General features: G+C 53.8%; 2 protein-coding genes and 1 long non-coding RNA gene across 3 annotated transcripts in view; 2 read left to right on the top strand and 1 right to left on the bottom strand.

Moving 5' to 3' along the window:
- The window catches only part of LOC147645241 (uncharacterized), a 234263-nt gene that overhangs the window by 111478 nt on the left and 104956 nt on the right, over positions 1–17829 (top strand). The gene's annotated exons all lie outside the window — the stretch shown is intronic.
- Positions 1–17829, top strand: part of LOC147645242 (uncharacterized) — a 120260-nt gene that overhangs the window by 93691 nt on the left and 8740 nt on the right. Inside the window, 2 exon segments of the mRNA XM_086874757.1 lie at positions 7729–8407; positions 8410–8485. Of these exon segments, the coding sequence (XP_086730883.1) occupies positions 7729–8407; positions 8410–8485 (755 nt within the window).
- Positions 15768–17735, bottom strand: LOC147645245 (uncharacterized). Its single transcript, XR_015282425.1, has 3 exons — positions 17513–17735; positions 16388–17156; positions 15768–15935 (listed from the first exon to the last, which is right to left on the bottom strand). It is a non-coding gene; the product is annotated as an uncharacterized LOC147645245 (long non-coding RNA).

Below are 17829 nucleotides of genomic sequence, written 5' to 3' on the forward strand. Positions count from 1 at the left end.
TTTCTGGAATTTGATAGGGTTTTGCGAAGATTTAGGGAATTCTTTGAGATTTTTTTGAATATTGTGGATTTTTTCTGGAATTTTGTAAGATTTTGAGAACATTTGGGGCAATTTTTATGAAGATTTTGATGAATCAAATAGGAAAAAAAAAGGGTGAAACTGCTGAAATTGCGGTAAACAAATGTGAAAAGCAAAACCATCCAAAGGGACCTGAATTCCGCGCTAAATGCGCATGGTTTGGCCAAACATCAGCCAAATGGGGTTAAAGTCATCCGAAGGCGTCCAAAGTGCAACCAAAAGGGCATAAAAATGCCCAAACTGGTATAAAACCTACTCCAAATGGCCTAAAATCACCCTTGGATCTCCCAAATGGGTGCAAGATCCACCCTGAAAGTCGCTGGTTTTGCCTCAAATCACCCAGAGGGCCCCAGCATCCCCCAGCCTGGCCTGAAACGCCCAAAAGGGACCTGAAATCACCCAAAAAGGGCTCGGTTCGAGCGGCACCGGGACTGGGAGCGAGACCGAGATCGAGACTGAGACCGAGACTGAGACCTAGAGCGGGCCTGAGACTGGGACTGAATCCAGCACCGGCACCGAGAGCGGCACTGCTCCGGGACCGGGACTGAGACCGGGACCGGCACCGCTCTGGGATTGAGATCGACACCGGGACCGGAATCGGCTCCGGGAGTGCCCCGGGACTGCTCCGAGACTGAGACCGAGGCCAGCACAGGGACTGGGATCAACACCAGGAGTGATCCGAGACCGAGACTGAGACCAGAACCGGGATCAGCTCCGGGATCACTCCTGGAACAGCACTGTGATCAGCACCGGGATCACTCCAGGACCAGCACTGGGATCAGCACCGGGATCACTCCTGGAGCAGCACTGGGATCAGCACCGGGATCACTCCTGGAGCAGCACTGGGATCAGCGCTGGGATCACTCCAGGACCAGCACTGGGATCAGCACCGGGATCACTCCAGGACCAGCACTGGGATCAGCATCGGGATCACTCCAGGACCAGCACTGGGATCAGCACCGGGATCACTCCAGGACCAGCACTGGGATCAGCACCAGGATCACTCCTGAAACAGCACTGGGATCAGCACTGGGATCACTCCTGGAGCAGCACTGGGATCAGCACTGGGATCGCTCCAGGACCAGCACCGGGATCAGCACTGGGATCACTCCAGGACCAGCACTGGGATCAGCACCGGGATCACTCCTGGAGCAGCACTGACACTGGGACAGGAACTGCTCCGAGGCCCAGACTGAGACCAGGACTGAAACCAGCACTGGCACCAGCACTGAGACCGGCACCGCTCCGGGACCGAGACCGGGACTGAGAGTGAGATGGAGACAAAGACTGGGACTGGGAGCGCTCTGGGACCGACACTGGGACCACCACAGCTCCGGGACAGAGATCGACACCGGGACCAGAATCAGCTCTGGGATGGCTCTGGGACCACCGCGTTCACTCCGGGCAGTTTTGGCCGTGCCCCCAGGCGAGACTGGGGAGGGCTGGGAGAGATTGGAAGAGAACTGGGAGGGAACTGGGAGGGAGTCCTGGGCAAGGCGGGACCGCCTCGGTTCGCATCATTCTGGTGCAGCCATCCCGGTCCATGTGGTCCCGGTCCATTTGATCCCAATCTCTGGTGCTGATCCATACGGTCCCAGTCTGTGCAATCCCAGTCTGGGCAATCCCAGCCCATGGATCCCAGTCTGTGTGGTCCTGCATGGCACACACTCCAAGAGTCTGGAATTCCAGTTGCCAGCAAGGAAAAGATGTTCCTGCCCTTGAAGGCAAAGCTCTTGAGAAGGGGCCGAGAGCCAAGTGCAGCAAGATCTTACAGTGACATTTCCCTGCCAGCCCCCAGAACTTCACCCATGCTTGTTGTAGCTCCTGGATTGGGAATTAAATCAGGGCAGGGTCTCTGGTGGGAGCTGCCCTGGGTGCAGGGAGACGCTGATGTCAGCGTTCAGGAACACACATAATCACAGATTGATTATATGCAGGTGCTTTATTGAAGCACACGGGAACTCGAGGTATCAGCAACCCAAATCTAGCTCCATCATCTTTGTCCAAAGTGCACATACTTATACAATTTCAGCTGTAGCAGTAATCACTGTAACAACCTTATCAATATTGCCTCATTAATATTGCTTGATTAGCTTTATCAATATTGCTTCATGAGAGTTAGCTCGTCCTTGTATGAACATGTACGGATCTTATCTCTGGGTGGGTATCTTGGAATCCCCAAGTACCAGTTCCCGTTACTGTAAACATTTCAGCTTGCTAGACCATCCCCAATACCAGACATTCTTGTGGCCTACTTCTACATGGTTTTAAGAAACATTTTCAGAAACATTTAACCCCAGAGTAACAAGGGTTTCACTGCTGTGGTGTCACAGACAGGGGAACACTGGGGCTGTCACTGCTGTGGTGTGTGATAGATTGACATTTAAGAAAAAAAGACGAACAGCTAAGGATGTTAAGGTTGCTGGAGGGTGATGGGAGTTTATTCTCCTGGCCTATAACTGGTCATTTCCAAGAACTGACAGTAGTTTTGACCATTGAAATGTGACATCAACCTGTGAACATCACCCTTTAAATCTTAAGCCTGGGAATTTATCTTTCTCTTTGGTTTCTGGCTTTTGAAGAGGTAACAGGGCTCTGGTTCATCCTCTTCCCCCACAAACAGGACAAGGCCGCGGGGGGAGCGGGGCTGGCCTGAGTTCTGTGGTTCCTGGCAGGGGATGGAGACTGTGAAGTGACAGGAGCCCCGTCCCAGAGGGAAGTACTCCCATCTGTCCTACTGGTCTGGCCTTAATGTAAATCTTTGACTTCATCAAAGGGTCATTGCTAAACAAAACCTTGGTTTTGCCTGCTGACATTGCTGGTCAGGCGCTGTCCCAGGAGATGCTCTTGATGGTTGCCTCTTTTCCTGGGCATGGCACTGGAGGAGGTCCAGGCCCAGGTGATGCCACTGAAGGAAATGCGCCCTCAGCCCAGGGATGCTCAACACAGACTCCCCCAGCCCCTTGGGACCCTGCCTCTGGTCACAGCAGCCCCTGCCTGGCTCCTGCCTGCCCACACCGTGGTCAGCCCTGCCTGCTCTTGGACATGGAGCTCAGCCAGGGCTGGTGCTGTGTGGGCTTTGCTGGTGGTACCAGCCAGACACTGGGGTGAGAGCTCCATCTCTTTATTGGAACAGAAGAGCTGTGCTGGGCCCTGCCCTGGCAGGAGGGACCCACCTTCAGTCCAGGCCACAGAGCAGGGCGGGTCCCTTCAGGGACACAGGGCCTTGCTTTGGGTGGTGGCAGCATCTGCACAGCAGCAAGCTGGTAATGCAGCTGTGACAGGGACATCACGTATGGGCATGGAGATGTGAAATGTGTGGTGCAGGTGTCCCTGAGGGAGGTGTTGGCCTTTCCTGTGAAGCTGCAGAGGGGAACCTGTTGAGAGAGGAGATGGCTGAGGCCCCAGCTGCAGCTGGCACACAGGGACCCTCCTGCACACTGGGAGATTCTCACTGTGCTCAAAGTTTCCCTCTGAAGACTAAGAGCTGAATGTGGATGGGCTTAGCAGCTGATCTGCAGGCCAAACAATTGAGGTAGCAAAAGAAGAAATTGAGAAAATACAAGTTTATCCATAGCAAGGAGGAAAGCAAGGCCGTTAGCATGGAAACCAATAAAAAGGGATATAAGGGGTATTTGCAGTTGTAATAAATGGAATTGGTTCGTGCTAACTAAATTGTAACTGTTATTAAAGTTCTTACTAGAAACAATCAAGAATCAGTGTTACAAAGCAGATGTACCCCTTTGCAGATGTTACATGTCAAAATTAAGGTACAGGATGTAGTTTAGAAGATAAATGGTGTCTCAAGACCAAAATTGCCTTGAGATGGACCAAAATTAGAACAAATTTAGGCATTGGGCCTAAAGATTAGTAAACATAAGGCTAATTAATAGACTTACATAACACAATGCTCAGTATGTATGCACAAACCTGTAAGGTTATCCAAAGGACAACAAGGAAGAAGAGAAGCCTTCACCAAAAGACCACCAAAAGAAGACTGAAGACCCCCTAACAACAACTGAGGCATGTTCCGTGAAGAAAAGTGAAGTAAAGTCAGAAAAACTTGAAATAGGAGGGAACTTAGAGGAAACATTAAGGAATATGTATAAGGATACAGTATATAAGTTTAGCTTGAAGTGCTTTGTTTTGAACTTGAGGCAGGGTGGGAAGCCTCTGTACTCTGGTCAGTTTTGCTTATGCTTTAATCATACTTAATTACTAGCAGATTATTTATATAAATTTTAATTTTTATTAGACTGTAGTATTTTACTGAACTGTATTCTTTTATACCACATTACTATTCAATTTAGTAAATTGTATTCATTTTTAATTAAACTGCCATTAACCCAAGGGACCTAGTTGTCAAAATTCTAATTTAATTTATAACAATATTTTAACAAAGAAGGCTGTTACAACAACATTGGTATTTACAAAACATGACACAACATGAGCTATATTAACAAAGAAGGCCCCTTACGGTGACAACATTCTACTGCTCAAACTGTAAAACATCTTTGTGTACTGATCAGGAGGTCACGATTTTCTCTTTACAATCCTGATGCTGAATGTCTCCTGAGGAGGTCTGGTCACAGAGAAGAATGAGCCCCTTGTGAGCTGCCCCTGTTTGGACAACCTGCTCCTCACCCCGAGCCTCAGCATGTCTGACATCGCCCACCTGGGACTGACATCCCAAAGCATCGAAAACATTTCTCTTTATAATTTTTCTTTATAATTAAAATCTAATTAATTAATAAAAATAAAATTTTAAGTTTATAATACTATTATTCTGAATTTTTATACCCTAATTTTTATACTTATATAAAAGAATTGATACATTTTGCGCAACTAAAAACATTATCGGTCCTTGGTTCCAAGTACCACAATTCCCTTCATTAATTAATTGGTCACTATTTCTCCCTCTTTATGCTAATTACACATATTTTTAGTCCTTTGATCATCATTTTTATCATTTTCTCAGACAGGGTAAAAGGGGCCACTTTGGGGTCCATGGGGACTTTTCTGAGGAACATTTGGGGCAGTTTTGGGTCGGGGGACGGAACTTAGAGAGAACTTGGGGGTCTGGAGGACACATGGGGAGCCGGGAGGGCACTTGGAGCGGCATTTAGGGATTCTGTGAGACAATTCGGGGTTCGGGGGAGCACTTGGAGGTCCAGGGGGGCACTTGGAGGTCAGGGAGGGGAATCTGGGGGCCCTTCGGGGTCCGGGCGGGCACTTGGGGGGCTGTAACAGGGAATCTCTGGGCCGCGGGGGATGATGGGAGTTGTAGGCGCCGGTATAATGAGGCTTAAAAAGGCCGCGGAGCATCACGGGAGTTATAGGCGCAGCTCCAATAGGTTCCGGTAAGGCGCGGGGCATGACGGGAGATGAAGTCCCGGCTGTAATAGCGCTCTATGGGCGCCGCGGAGCATGATGGGAGCTGTAGTCCCGGAAGTGGCTCGGAAGGCGCGTTCGGCGGTGTGGGGAAGCACTTGGAGAATATTTTTGCGTCCGAGCTGCAGGTCCTCGGGGCGAATGTACACGGCTCGGGAGCACTTGGGGGGAACCTGCGGAGCTGTGACCGGGCTCTTTAGGTCTCGGGGCACGGCAGGAGGTTTGGGCGCGGAACTGTGTTGTGGGATGATGGGAGATGAATTCCCAGCAGTGGCTGGAAGGGGCATCTGTGGGGTCGGGAGCATTCAGGGATCCAGGAACGCTTTGGGGGGCCTCGAACGGGCGCTGAGGGGGCACTCGGGGATCCTGAAGGGTCTGGGGGACACATGGGACATATGGGGGGCGATCCCGGGGTTCTGGGGAGTGCAGGGCATATTCCCAGTTCCTCACAACCTGGTCTCAGTTGCCCCCTGGAGACTCCTACTCACTGCCAGTATGATCCCAGTATGATCCCAGTATGATGTCAGTACACAGCCAGTGCAATCTCAGCCACTGCCAGGATGATCCCAGTCCAAACCAGTCCCTGCCAGTGCTGCCACTCCTGGGATCCCCTAGCGCTCTCTGTGTTCCCCCCTCCCACATCTCCCCAGAGGAGCCCCAAGGGCTGGCAGTCCCCAGCCAGGGTCCCCAGCCAGCCCCAGGTTGGATCTGCAGCCCCCAATTTTCCCAGTTTCCCTCTCCTTTTCCCCGGGCCGGGTTCCCCCCGTCCCCAGCGGGTGGGAGCAGCGGAGAGCCCCGCGCTGCCCATCCCGACCTGTCCCGGCTCCATCCCCGCTCCTGCCGTGGGCTGTGAGGGGTTTGGGAACGGGGCACTGAGGGTGTCACTGCTCCTGGGGGAGGAGGAGGAGGGATGGAAGAGGAGGGATGAAGGAGAGTGAGAAGGGATGGAAGTAGCAGATGGAGCTGGTGTTACGGAGGAGGAGGAGGAGGGATGGAAGAGGAGTAAGAGGAAGAGGAGGGACAAAGGAGAATCAGGGAAAGGAGAAGGAACCATGAGGTTGAGCACTCCCTGAATTCACACCCCCATCCTAGAGGTGACTGGGGAGGGGGAGCTTGGCCCAGATATCTAGGGAGGACCCTGGGTTGAGTTTTTTTGGGGGGATGTTTGGAGAATTAATAGTTCCAAAGCTGAGCGGAAAATGCCCATTGGGGCAACATTGGGGGTTCCCAGTGGCAGCTGCTGGCAGAGGCAGCCTGGAGGAGCAGAGCTCTGTGACCCACAGGACCCCAAAGTGGGGATCCCAGAGAGGGGGATCACCACGATTCATGGAACCCTCAACAGCCTGGAGAGCAGCAGAGGGGAGTCCTTTGACCCCCTGCACCCTGAAGCAGAGAATAAAAGGAGAAGCGACACTGGAACCCCAACCCCCCCCTCCCCATCTCTTAGTGTTGAGGTGAATATGGGGAAAATTTTCGGATCCCTGGGAAACCCAGCAGCCCGAGGAGGGCAGGGACCGAGTGGATGGCGGACCCCAAGTACAAGAGTGAAGCCCAGCAGGTGGGACAGGGGGGAACCCCTGAACACCAAAGAGGAAAGACCAGAGATGGGGAACTCCTTGGAGGCATTTTCAGGGCTGACTGGGAGGTTTTTTATGGACTCCAGATGTCCGGTGACTTCTAGAGATGGACTTGGGCAGAAGGAATCTAACCCAACGTTCTTGTGCATTGTATTCTTCCCCAAACCAGGATTTCCCATTCCCAAACCTTGGCCAGATGGAGAAGGAGGCTGCTGTGAGGAAGAGGAAGATGCCCCAGGACACCCGGGCAGGTGAGGAGGAAGTCAGTGCCCCTTTCCCCCTCTCTCCTGCTCCATCTCCCAGCCCAGCCTGGCCCCCGGCTGCAGGACAACCCCGCTGCCGACGCCGTCCTGCCGGGGACGCACTGGGGGGATCTCCTTCCCCTTCCCTCTGGCACGGAGGCAAATCCCATCCTCTCCTTGTCCTTCCTCCCCCAGACAAGGAGCTGAGGATGGAGACCAGGGAGGACAAATCCCCACGGCAGAACCTCGTGGAAGAGGACGTTTTGAGTGGCTCCACGGTGCAGGACTCCAACAGGGAGGAAAATCCCCAGAGGTCCCGCAGGAGGAGGGGCTCCAAACCCATCCCAGGGTGCTCTGAGGAGGAAAGACCCACCCTGTGCCGGGAAGGCGGCCAGAGATCCAGCCAGGGCTCTGAGCTGGTGGTCCATGAGCAGCCTCAGGATGGGGAGAAGCCGTACAAGTGCTTGGAGTGTGGGAAGAGCTTCAGCCACAGCAACAGCCTGATCCGCCACCAGATGATCCACACTGGGGAATGGGCCTACGAGTGTGGGGAATGTGGGAAGGGCTTCAGCTGCAACTCCGAACTCATCATCCACCAGCGCATCCACACTGGGGAGAGGCCCTACGAGTGTCCCGAGTGTGGGAAGAGGTTTCAGAGCAGCTCTGATCTCCTCAGGCACCAGCAGATTCACACTGATGAGAGGCCCTTCCGCTGCCCTGACTGTGGGGAGGGCTTCAAGCGAAACTCCCACCTCATCGGGCACCGGCGCATCCACACTGGGGAGAGGCCCTATGAGTGTGGGGAATGTGGGAAGAGCTTCAGCCACAGCTCCTACCTGACCATCCACCAGAGGACCCACACTGGGGAACGGCCCTATGAGTGTGGGGAATGTGGGAAAGGTTTCAGCCAGAGGTCCCAACTGACCATCCACCAGATGATCCACACTGGGGAGAGGCCCTACGAGTGTCCTGAATGCAGGAAGAGGTTTCAGAGCAGCTCCCATCTCCTCCAGCACCAGTGGATTCACACGGATGAGAGGCCCTTCCGCTGCCCTGACTGCAGGAAGGGGTTCAAGTACAACTCCACCCTTGTCAGGCACCGGCGTATCCACGCTGGAGATGGCCCTACAAGTGTCCCCAGTGTGGGAAGAGCTTCACCCAGATCTCTAACTTGACCCAACAGCAACAGAGGCACTGGTAAGGGAAGCCTCTGCCTCGAAGCTTGGGCCCTGCGAGCCCAGGAAGAAACTCCACCCTGGACCCCTCGTGAGGTGACAGCCCAGGGATTTCTGATTGGGTTTGGGCCCCTGGGGTTTTTCCCTTGCTGTGTTCCCAGTGGTCCCTGACCTTGAACTCCACCCTGGTTCTCAAACCCCATCTCCCTGCCTCTGTTTGGGGCTGTCTCTGGATCTGAGTTTGTTCCTGAGCTGAATAAATGGTTTCCTGAGCAGAATCCCATCTCGTTGGTGTCCCCGACTGGTTCCTGGTAAATGTGGCCTCCGTGGACATGATGTTGCGGCCCCGGAATGCAAGACCCCACAAAATTGAGACCTGCCCCCAGAGCCCCCCAAAATTCCCTAAAATTCACCCAAGTCCCCCAAAATTCCTTTAATTTCCTTAAAATGCCCTTTTTGTCCCGCTCCAGGACCAGGTGCCTCGGCTGGATCTCAGGGACAGCCCCAGGAATTTGGAGGGGGTCTCTCCTCCCCTGCCACTCCCAAGAACCTGCTGCTTTTGGGAAAAAAAAAAAATTAAAAAATTATTTGGATTCAAGGAGGGGTTCCCCCATTTTTGTCACATTTTTTGGGGGTTCTCCCCCAAATTTTATCCTTTTTTGTTTTTTGGTTTTTTGTTGGGTTTTTTTTTCTATTTTTTGGTGGCTTTGGCATTCTTCAAAGTGGGCTTTTTTTTGGAGAGGGTTCCCACAATTTTTTTGAGGGGTCCCTCAATTTCTTTGGGGGGAATCACCCCCTCCCTCAATTTTTCCTCTGTCCCCCTTTCCCCAAAATGGGGTGGGGGTGGTCTTTTTTTTCTTTTTTTTTTTTTTATTTTTACCTTTTTTCCCTTTTTTTCCCCTCTTTTTATTTATGTGCATTTAATTTGGGGGGACTGGGGCAGGAATTTTGGAGAGGTGTCGCCAAGGGTGCTGGAAAAGTTGGGGGCACTCCCATCCCCAAAAAAACGGGAAAAATCCCAGGAAATCTGGGGTTTCCCCCCCTACCCAAAGTGCGAAAAATGTGAAATAAAAAATTTATGTTCTCAGCTTTTTGGTGATTTTTGAGGAAGGGAGTTGCAATTTTGGGGGGCTTCTTGGTCACTGGTTTTTTGCAGGGGATCTCCTGAGTTTTGGGGTGGAATTTGGGAAACTGGGGGGAATTTGGGGGTTTGGGGGGGAAATTTGGTGTTTTGGGGAGAACTTCTGGTTTTTTAGGGGGAGGATTTGGGGTTTTGGGGGGGAAATTTGGGGGTTTTGGGGAAAAATTTAGGGGGTGGGGAGAATTTTGGGGGGAAAATTTGGGATTTTTGGGAAAATTTGGAGTTTTGTGGGAAATTTTTTAGTCTTGGGAGGATCTGGGACTTTTGAGGGTGTATGGGGGGTTTTCGGTTTTGGGGGGGATTTGTGAGGAATTTTGGGATTTTGGGGGAGGAATTTGGTGGTTTTAGGGGGAAATTCAGGGGTCCTGGGAGAAGTTCTGATTTTGGTAAGGGGGATTTGGGGAGAATTTTTTTGGTTTGGGGGAATTTCCATTGATGGGGAGGGGTCCTGATCTCATTGAGGAGGGGCACTTTGGGGAGGCCTGAATTTGGGGAGGGGTCTCAAGTGGGATTCCCGATTTTGGGGCAGGGTTTGGGTTGGATTTGGGGAGATTTTCCAGCGATGGGGAGGCATCTCAGGAGTGCGATTTGAGGAGAGGTCTCATCAGGGCACCATCCTGAGCTGGAAGCGAGGGGGATGTTGGGAGTGGAATCTGGGGAGGATCTGGGGGGAGATTTTCCAGCCATGAGGAAGGGTCCCGGTCCCGGGGCAGTTCCTGAATTTGGGGAGCAGTCTGGAATTTGGGAGGGGTCTCATTGGGGCAGCAGGAGGGGATGGAAGCGGGCCACAATGTTGGCACAGCCGCTCTCCAGGGGGGCTGTGGGCAGCTCCTCGGGGGGTGCCGGGGGTCGCGGCCGCAGGCGCTGCAGCAGCGAGGTCAGGAACAGGAACAGCTCTGCCCGCACCAGCGCCTCCCCCAGGCACAGCCGCTGCCCTGTGGGGAGGGGGCGTCAGCACCGCCCCACCACAAAGGGTTGGGGGTCCCAAAAGGGTCTGTGATCCCAAAAGGGTCAGGGGGTCCCAAAAGGAGCTGGGGGTTTCAGGGGTTGGGGATCCCAAAAGGGCCTAGGGGATTCCAAAGGGTCTGGGGACTTTGGGGGCTATGGGATCCCAAAAGGGTCTGGGGTTCCAGGAGGGTCTGGGCTACCCCAAAAAGGGTCTGGGGGGTCCCTAATGGGTCTGGGAGCTTTGGGATTGGGGTCCAAAAATGGTCTGGGTGTTTCAGGGGTGGGGGTCCCAAATGGGTCAGGAGTACCCACCCCGAGGAATTTTGGGATTCCAAAAGAATGTAGGGCCACACCCCAAAGGAATTTGGGGATTTTTGGGATTCCAGAAGGATTTAGGACTTCACCCCAAGGATTTATGGGATTTTTGGGGTGCCCACTGGCCGAGAAGGGCACAAAGGCCTCATTGCACTGGAACTGACCCTGCTCATCCAGGATGTTCCCAGGGTCAAATTTTGAGGATTTTTGAAGGATTTGGGGTTGTATAGGACCGAGCTCAGCAGGGGGTAAATGTCTGTGTCCTGTGGGGTCAGGTGTGGGGCCAGAAGTGTCATTTGGGGTCAGGTGTGGGGTCAGAGGAGTCCTTTAGAGTAATTTGGGGTTATTTGTGGTGATTTGGGTTCATTGGTGTCATTTGGGGTTACTAGGGTGTAAGAGACAGTCTGAAGTTTCCCTCATCTGCCTCACAACCATTGCAAGAACAGAGACCAAGACCCTGAAGACCCCAAGGGACTTTGTGCAGGGGTTCTGGCCTGGTTGAGGTGGAAGCTTGCCAGGTGATGGTTTGCAGGTGTGCTTGTTGTGCTGTCAAGGTACACTGCCTTCATTCCTGCTGCTGAGCAGGGACTTGTAAGGAGCGGCCTGTTCTGTACCTTACACCTGCTTCCCAGAGCAAGGGGTCTCATCACAATAGCCTGGGAATTTCCCCACCTCTTGGCCAGCTGCCCCTTGCTTTGAAACAGACTGTAAAAATGACTTTTCCAAGTTACTTTCTTCGAGAGAGATGTCCCCATGGAAGAAGACACCAGTGACCCTGTCTCGTCTGTTGGTAACTATAACCACCTCTTTTCTCTCTTTACGTTGGCTCTTTACCCCTCTCTCTCTCTCCTTCTCTCCCCCTCTCATCTATCACATAATCCTTGTTGCTGGCACTAAAATAAAGATGCATTATTGCTGTTGTGATTTAAACTGAAATCCCCTGGGGTCCTTTTTGCACTCTGAGCTCAAACGAACCTCTCACGACTCCCACTTGTGTTAGGGGATCGTGACACTCGGCAGCGGGGTGACCCAAGGTGCGGCTTAGAGCAAATGCTCCACGGCACAAGGATATTGGTAGGCACATGGTGGAGACAAGGATGAGGAGGAGACCTCCAGTATGGGTTCCAAAGGCTTTTACTCCACTGCAGGGTCCAGGGACTGAAGACTGAGAACACAACTGTGTGGGGGTTTTTATATGGGGGAGGCCAGAGGGAGGGTACAAAATTTTAACCAATAGGAAGAAGCTGTGGGAGGAGTGAAAGTTCCATTCAACAATACAATAGGGGAAACAAGGGGAGCAGAGTGGGTCACATGGGCCAATGGGGCATTGGAGATCAGGGGATTTCCAGAGGGGTGGCTCAGGTAGGAGGCTGGCCTAAGGGAAGACTGACAAATGGGTGTAATGACAGATGGGGAACATGAGAAAACAAGGGGTGGGCTTGAGGCAGGATTTGATAGGTCAGTAGGAGGATACAAACTAGGAACAAACCAATGACTTAGGGGAATAATGGGAGAAACCACTCAAACAAAACACACCACAACAATAAGAACTGTTAACCATTACAGGAGGTGGCATCTTCAGGAGGCAATGGATGTGAGTGAGCCCTTGCCACATTGACACTGATTGTTCTGTGTAGAAAGGGACACTGAGAACTTGCCTCCAGCATTCTCCATGGATCTCAATCTGCCATGTGCCAGGGCTTCCAGATAATCCATGTTCTGATCTCAATCTAGACGGGAGCACAGATCAGAACCCTTTCCATGGTGCCTCCAGTGGAGCCACGTCCGCCTTTGTCCGGCAGGAAAAGGGATGCGGGAAAAGCGGGCAGGTGCCACCCTGCTCCATTTGTGCACCAGGCCTGAGCCTCAAATGTTTCTGGTTTCTTAGCTAATTTCTCCCTGGCTCCTCTTTAACACAAACAAGAGAATAGCATCGCACAGTCCAATTTGACAAATAAGGCTTGTGAACAACTGAGTGCTTCCACTAAATTAAAAACGCAATGTGCTTGAAAGCCGACCTTCTGTTTGCCCAGGCCTCCTCACCTCTGTAGATGAGGTGACTTTATACTGCTGGTACGTGGGTTTTAGGAGTATGTGGGTTTTTATCTGTGATAGAGATGAGGATGTGTTGAACTCGTTCCAATGAGCTGCCAAAAGCAGTGACTTTAGTCCCTCTTTGGCTGGGGAGCAGCACTGGCCTTGTTGAACGCCGGCAGCAGCACGAGCAGGGCTCCTCCAGCAGCAGGGACACGCCACGAGCCAGGAGAGGACCGTGACACCAGAGGGGACGGTGGCACCAGAGGGGACCGTGGCACCAGAGGGGACCGTGGCACCAGAGGGAACTGTGGCACCAGAGGGGACGGTGGCACCAGCCATGCCCAAGGTCTGAACAGGGTGGCAAAGTCAGGTGGTGCTACCCGGCTGCATGAGCAGCCCAGGCAAGGCGTGGTGAGGAGCCAGGTCTGGGGGCCATCCAAGGAGTCCTGTCAAGAGCAAATGGTTCTAATATTCTCTCTGGGATGAAAAAGGAGCAATCTTTAGAGTGAACCGGTGCTAATAAATATTTGCTCACATATGGTGAGGTTTCTCTGCAAATGGGCTTTGATGGGAAATTTCTGACCGCATTTAGTTTTACTCTTTAAGTCGAGCACCTGAGTAGCTTTGTTGAGGAACAGAGAATTGTTTGTAGCTCAGTATTTTCTCAGGAGGAGCCTTACATTTTAGCACAGGAGGAAGGTAAGGCAAAGTTTAAAAGCTTTCCCCTCCTGAAGTGACACACTTTCTGAGGAGTCTGAGGAGAATTCCCCTCAGCCACTGCCAGGGCTGTTTGCCTCCTCTGCAGGCTCAGGATTCTGGGAGTTCCACGAGCCTCAGCTCCCACAGTATTTTCCTCTGAATATTTCTTGTTGTGCAGTACACAGAGAGAATATTTTGTGACAGATTCTCCTCTGGGTTTTGAGGTGAATCTCAGTAATTCTGTTGATTTTCCTGTCCAGACGAACTTTTGGTAGATAGGAAGGAAAAGGGAAGAAGTACCATGGAAAATCAATTGCTCAAAATCTGAGAGGCCCAAGCACAGTAAAAATGAAGTCTAAACTGAAGATTTTTTTTAATTTTTCTTTTTTCCCTTGGTAGGTGGGATAAAACATGAAGTGTTAATAAAGTTCTTTGAAAAGATTCAGCAAGCACCTAGCTATATGAAAATCAAAAGAGTGAAGGATGAGACAGGGCATGGGAAGAATCTTCAGCCCTTCCCTGCTGAAAGTAAAACAGTAGGAAAACTGCCTCTGGCTGTTACCCACAGGTAACGTGTTATCTGTAGCCAAGAGCAGATGGCCCAAGCTGTTGGTGGCCCAAGCCCTGCCGTGGCTGGCCCACTTTCAGTCCTAGCTGGACCAGGGTGGCCGGCTCGGGAGGGGAGGAGGTGGGGGGATCTCAGGGGGCTTCTGCTTCACAGCCGGGCTGGGGGGCCGTGGAGGAGGCACGGAGTGCTGGTGTTCTGCTTTCTGGAACCATTCCTCCTTCTGAGGCCACGTCTGAGAGCTGTCAACCCGGACAGTCTTTGGGCTCCCTGGGGGCGAGGGAGAGTCGCGCCTTCTTGGCCGGGAAGCTGAAGCTGCAGCAGGGCGACTGTGGAGAGAAGAGGTGGCTGAGGCCCCCAGCTGCCGCTGGCACACAGGGACCCTCCTGCACAGCAGGGCCCAGAGCTGCCAAGGCTCCCCAGCACGGCTGGAGCTGCTGGCACAGCTTGGCCCAGCTGGACAGCTGCCCCTCAAGGCCCTGGCGAGCAGGGGATGGCTCTGGGCAGGGTCCCTGGCCAGGAGCAGGCCCCAGAGCACCTCTGCCTTTCAAGGACAGTCTCGTCCCCGCTCTTTCTCCTGCCCACCTTGCTTTGCCTCTGCCCTCTGCTCCTGGGGCTGCTCTTGGCCAGGCAGCCTCAGTGGCAGCCAGCACTGGCTGCAGCCCCAGCGGGCTCCCCAGGACAAGGCCCAGCAATTAAGAGGCCAATGAAAGGTCTGGGCAGCAGCAGAACTCTCAGCAGAGTGTTTTGGACAACCAAGGACTAGCCACAAGTCCACAGCAGCCTCATTGGGAATGTCTCCTGGCTATGAGCAGCCTTTCAAGAAGCTGGAGGGTGGGGATGAACAACAACTTACCGTTTCTTGTCCTTCCACCACCGGAATCCAACATAGCAGAGGACCATGGAAAGGGGCACTGTGAACAGTGTCACTACAGTGCCTATCATGCAGGACTTGCGCACATCCTGCGGGCAGAACACTCTTGGGGTGCTCGGTGCATTCTCAGCATTTATATTGGACTTGCCAAGCGCTTCTGTGGGAGCAATGGGCAGCGTGAGCCTGTGCTGTGCTCCACGGCTGAGCTGGCAGCACACTGGATACGGCCAGGATATTCTCTGTTGCCCCCAGAGCTGGGGCCTGCAGGTACCTTGGCACCCCTTGGCACAGGCTGTGACACCCACCAAAGCCCAGAAGGCCGAGAGCAGAGCCCGGGGACAGCGCAGCTGCTTGGGCAGTGGCTCCTTCCAGGGACACGGGCCAAACCCATCCCTGAGCAGCCACTGCCACCCCTGACCCTCCCTGCTCCGTGACAGCTCCCCCAGCCCAAGGGGACAGAGCCAGGCCCTGTCAGGGGCCAGTGCAGCCCCTGCCCAGTTGGGAGCCAGGGCTGGCTGTGGCCCTGGGCTCACAGCAGGGCTCCTGCTCAGGGCTGCTCCTGTGCCTTGGGCCTCTGGATGCTTAGGGCCAGCTCCAGGAGCAGCTGCTGTGGGAGGGACATTGGTGCAGGAATCCTGATTCCCAGGGGCTGGGAATGAGCTCCAGAGGCCTGGAAGCTGAGGCACCTCCAGCTTTGGCTGCTGCTCAGCCGTGCAAGGGCCAGCCATGGGGGAAGAGTTGCTGGCACACAGCCCGGCCGAGGGAGAGCCCAGCACAGCAATTACCTCCTGTGCCTGGGCCTGGCATCTCCTCCTTTCCTGCATCAGCAGCTGGCACAGAGACATTGCTTCCTCTAGCATATGTCATTGTCTGCACAGACATTTCCTCCAGCACTTGAGAAAGGAAAAGGGACAGCTGGATAAGACAGAACTGTTCGCCATTAGGTGAGGTGGTATCTTCAGGAGGCAATACTTGTCAAATCATGGATAAGGACAGGGAAAACACCCAGGTTACTGAGGCTGGGCCAGGGCCCTCCCTCCTCCAAACAGTCCCTACACCTGATCTAGCCCAAGACCGGGAAATTGCAGGGGATCTCAGGTTGTTTATGACCCTTGCTGCACTTTGGGCTCCCTGTCAGCTGATGCCAAATGCCTTCCTGCAGAGGCTGGGGAGAAGCTGCAGCCAGGCCAGGCTGGGATACAGCCCTGCAGGCCATGAAAGCAGCAGAGGGGCAGCGAGGCTGCCATGGATCCCTTCCTGCTGTGCCGGGCACAGCGTGTCCAGATGTGCAGAGAAAGCCCCCGGCTGCTGAGTGTCAGGAGAAGGCTGAGGGACATGGACCCACCATGGCGTCTCTCCAGATCACTCAGCATCTTGTCCAAAAGTTGGGATGCCTCCAGGGATTTCTTGTCTTCTGTGTCTTGGTTCTTCCATCTAGGAGGACCTTAATGGAAAGCAGTTCCATTTCTCCTTCAGGCCAGAGTGGCAGTGAGTGCACCTGGGTGACTGCTGCCCTCCAAGGCACTCCCTCCTCTCCACCTTCCACTCAGGAGCAGGAGCAGGGGGACCACGTGCCTGCAGTGGCCTCACACTGGGATGGAAGGATCCCCTTGCATGGCAATCAGGAGAGAAAGGACTCCCTGGAGCTGCCAGCAGCTCTGAACTGAGCCCTAGGCAGGGCCAGGGCTTGGCAGTGGCAGCCAGAACAGCTCAGGCTCCTGGGGGCTAGCAAAGGAGATACACAAGTCACAGCCCTGGGGCACAGCCTTGGGCCTGGCCCCTTCCTCTCTGCTCTTCTCCGTGGCTGCACAGAGCACACGGAAGGAGACATTGGCATTGCACATGGGAAGAGGATTGACAGCTAAATGCTTCTTCCTCCCACTGACAGCAATGCTGTGGGATCACTCAGGGCTCCAGAAGGGAGCAGGGCAAGGTTTCCAGAATCCATCAACCTTCAGACTCTCAAGGGAAATGGCACGTGAGTGAGCTCTTGCCACCTTGACACTGATTGTTCTGTGCAGAAAGGGACATTGAAAACTTGCCTCCAACATTCTCCATGGATCTAAAACCATTATGTGCCAGGGCTTTCAGGTACTCCATGTCACGATCCCAATCTAGAAGGGAGCACAGATCAGAACCATTCCATGGTGTGCTGGAATCCCATTCTGTTTTAGGGAACTGGGCACTGCAAGGTGAATGGGTAAGGCTGTGGGAGCCAGATGTCAATGGACATGGCCAAAGCTGCAGAGGGGCCTGGGGAGCTCTGGGCTGGCTCTGGGCACTCTCCACCCTCTTTGCAGGCCCTGTGCAACATCTCTGGATGGGCGGCAGGGCCAGCCCAGGGCTCCTGAGGCCTCTCTCCCTCCCACAGAGGAAACCCTCCCTAAAGCCCTGGGGAAAACCATCCCCAACACTTCCCAGGGAGAAGGGAGCACTGTCCCAGGAAAGGGAAGCCAGGCTGCAGGCTCACCTGCTCGCCCTGCTCGCCACGGAGCAGCCTGGGCAGCCCTGTCAGGCAGGGCCACTGCCAGGAGGAGCAGGAGGAGGAGGCGCAGAGCAAAGGCCATGGTGCCTTGCCCACTGCCAGTCCTGCCGCTCTTGCTGCCACCACTGTCCTGACACCGCTGTCCCAATGTCAGCACCGCTGCTGCCGCCGCCGCTGCTGCCACAACAGTCGTGGTCAAGGACTGACTGCTCGGTCCTTGTGGTGCTGGGCAACCACGGGGCTCTGGGACCTCTGTGACCTCAGAGCCTGCTGTCACCTCAGCCTGCTGTCACCCCAGAGCC

The sequence above is a fragment of the Cyanistes caeruleus genome, unplaced genomic scaffold, assembly GCF_971803275.1.
Source record: "Cyanistes caeruleus unplaced genomic scaffold, bCyaCae1.hap1.1 HAP1_SUPER_30, whole genome shotgun sequence".
NCBI lineage: Eukaryota > Metazoa > Chordata > Aves > Passeriformes > Paridae > Cyanistes > Cyanistes caeruleus.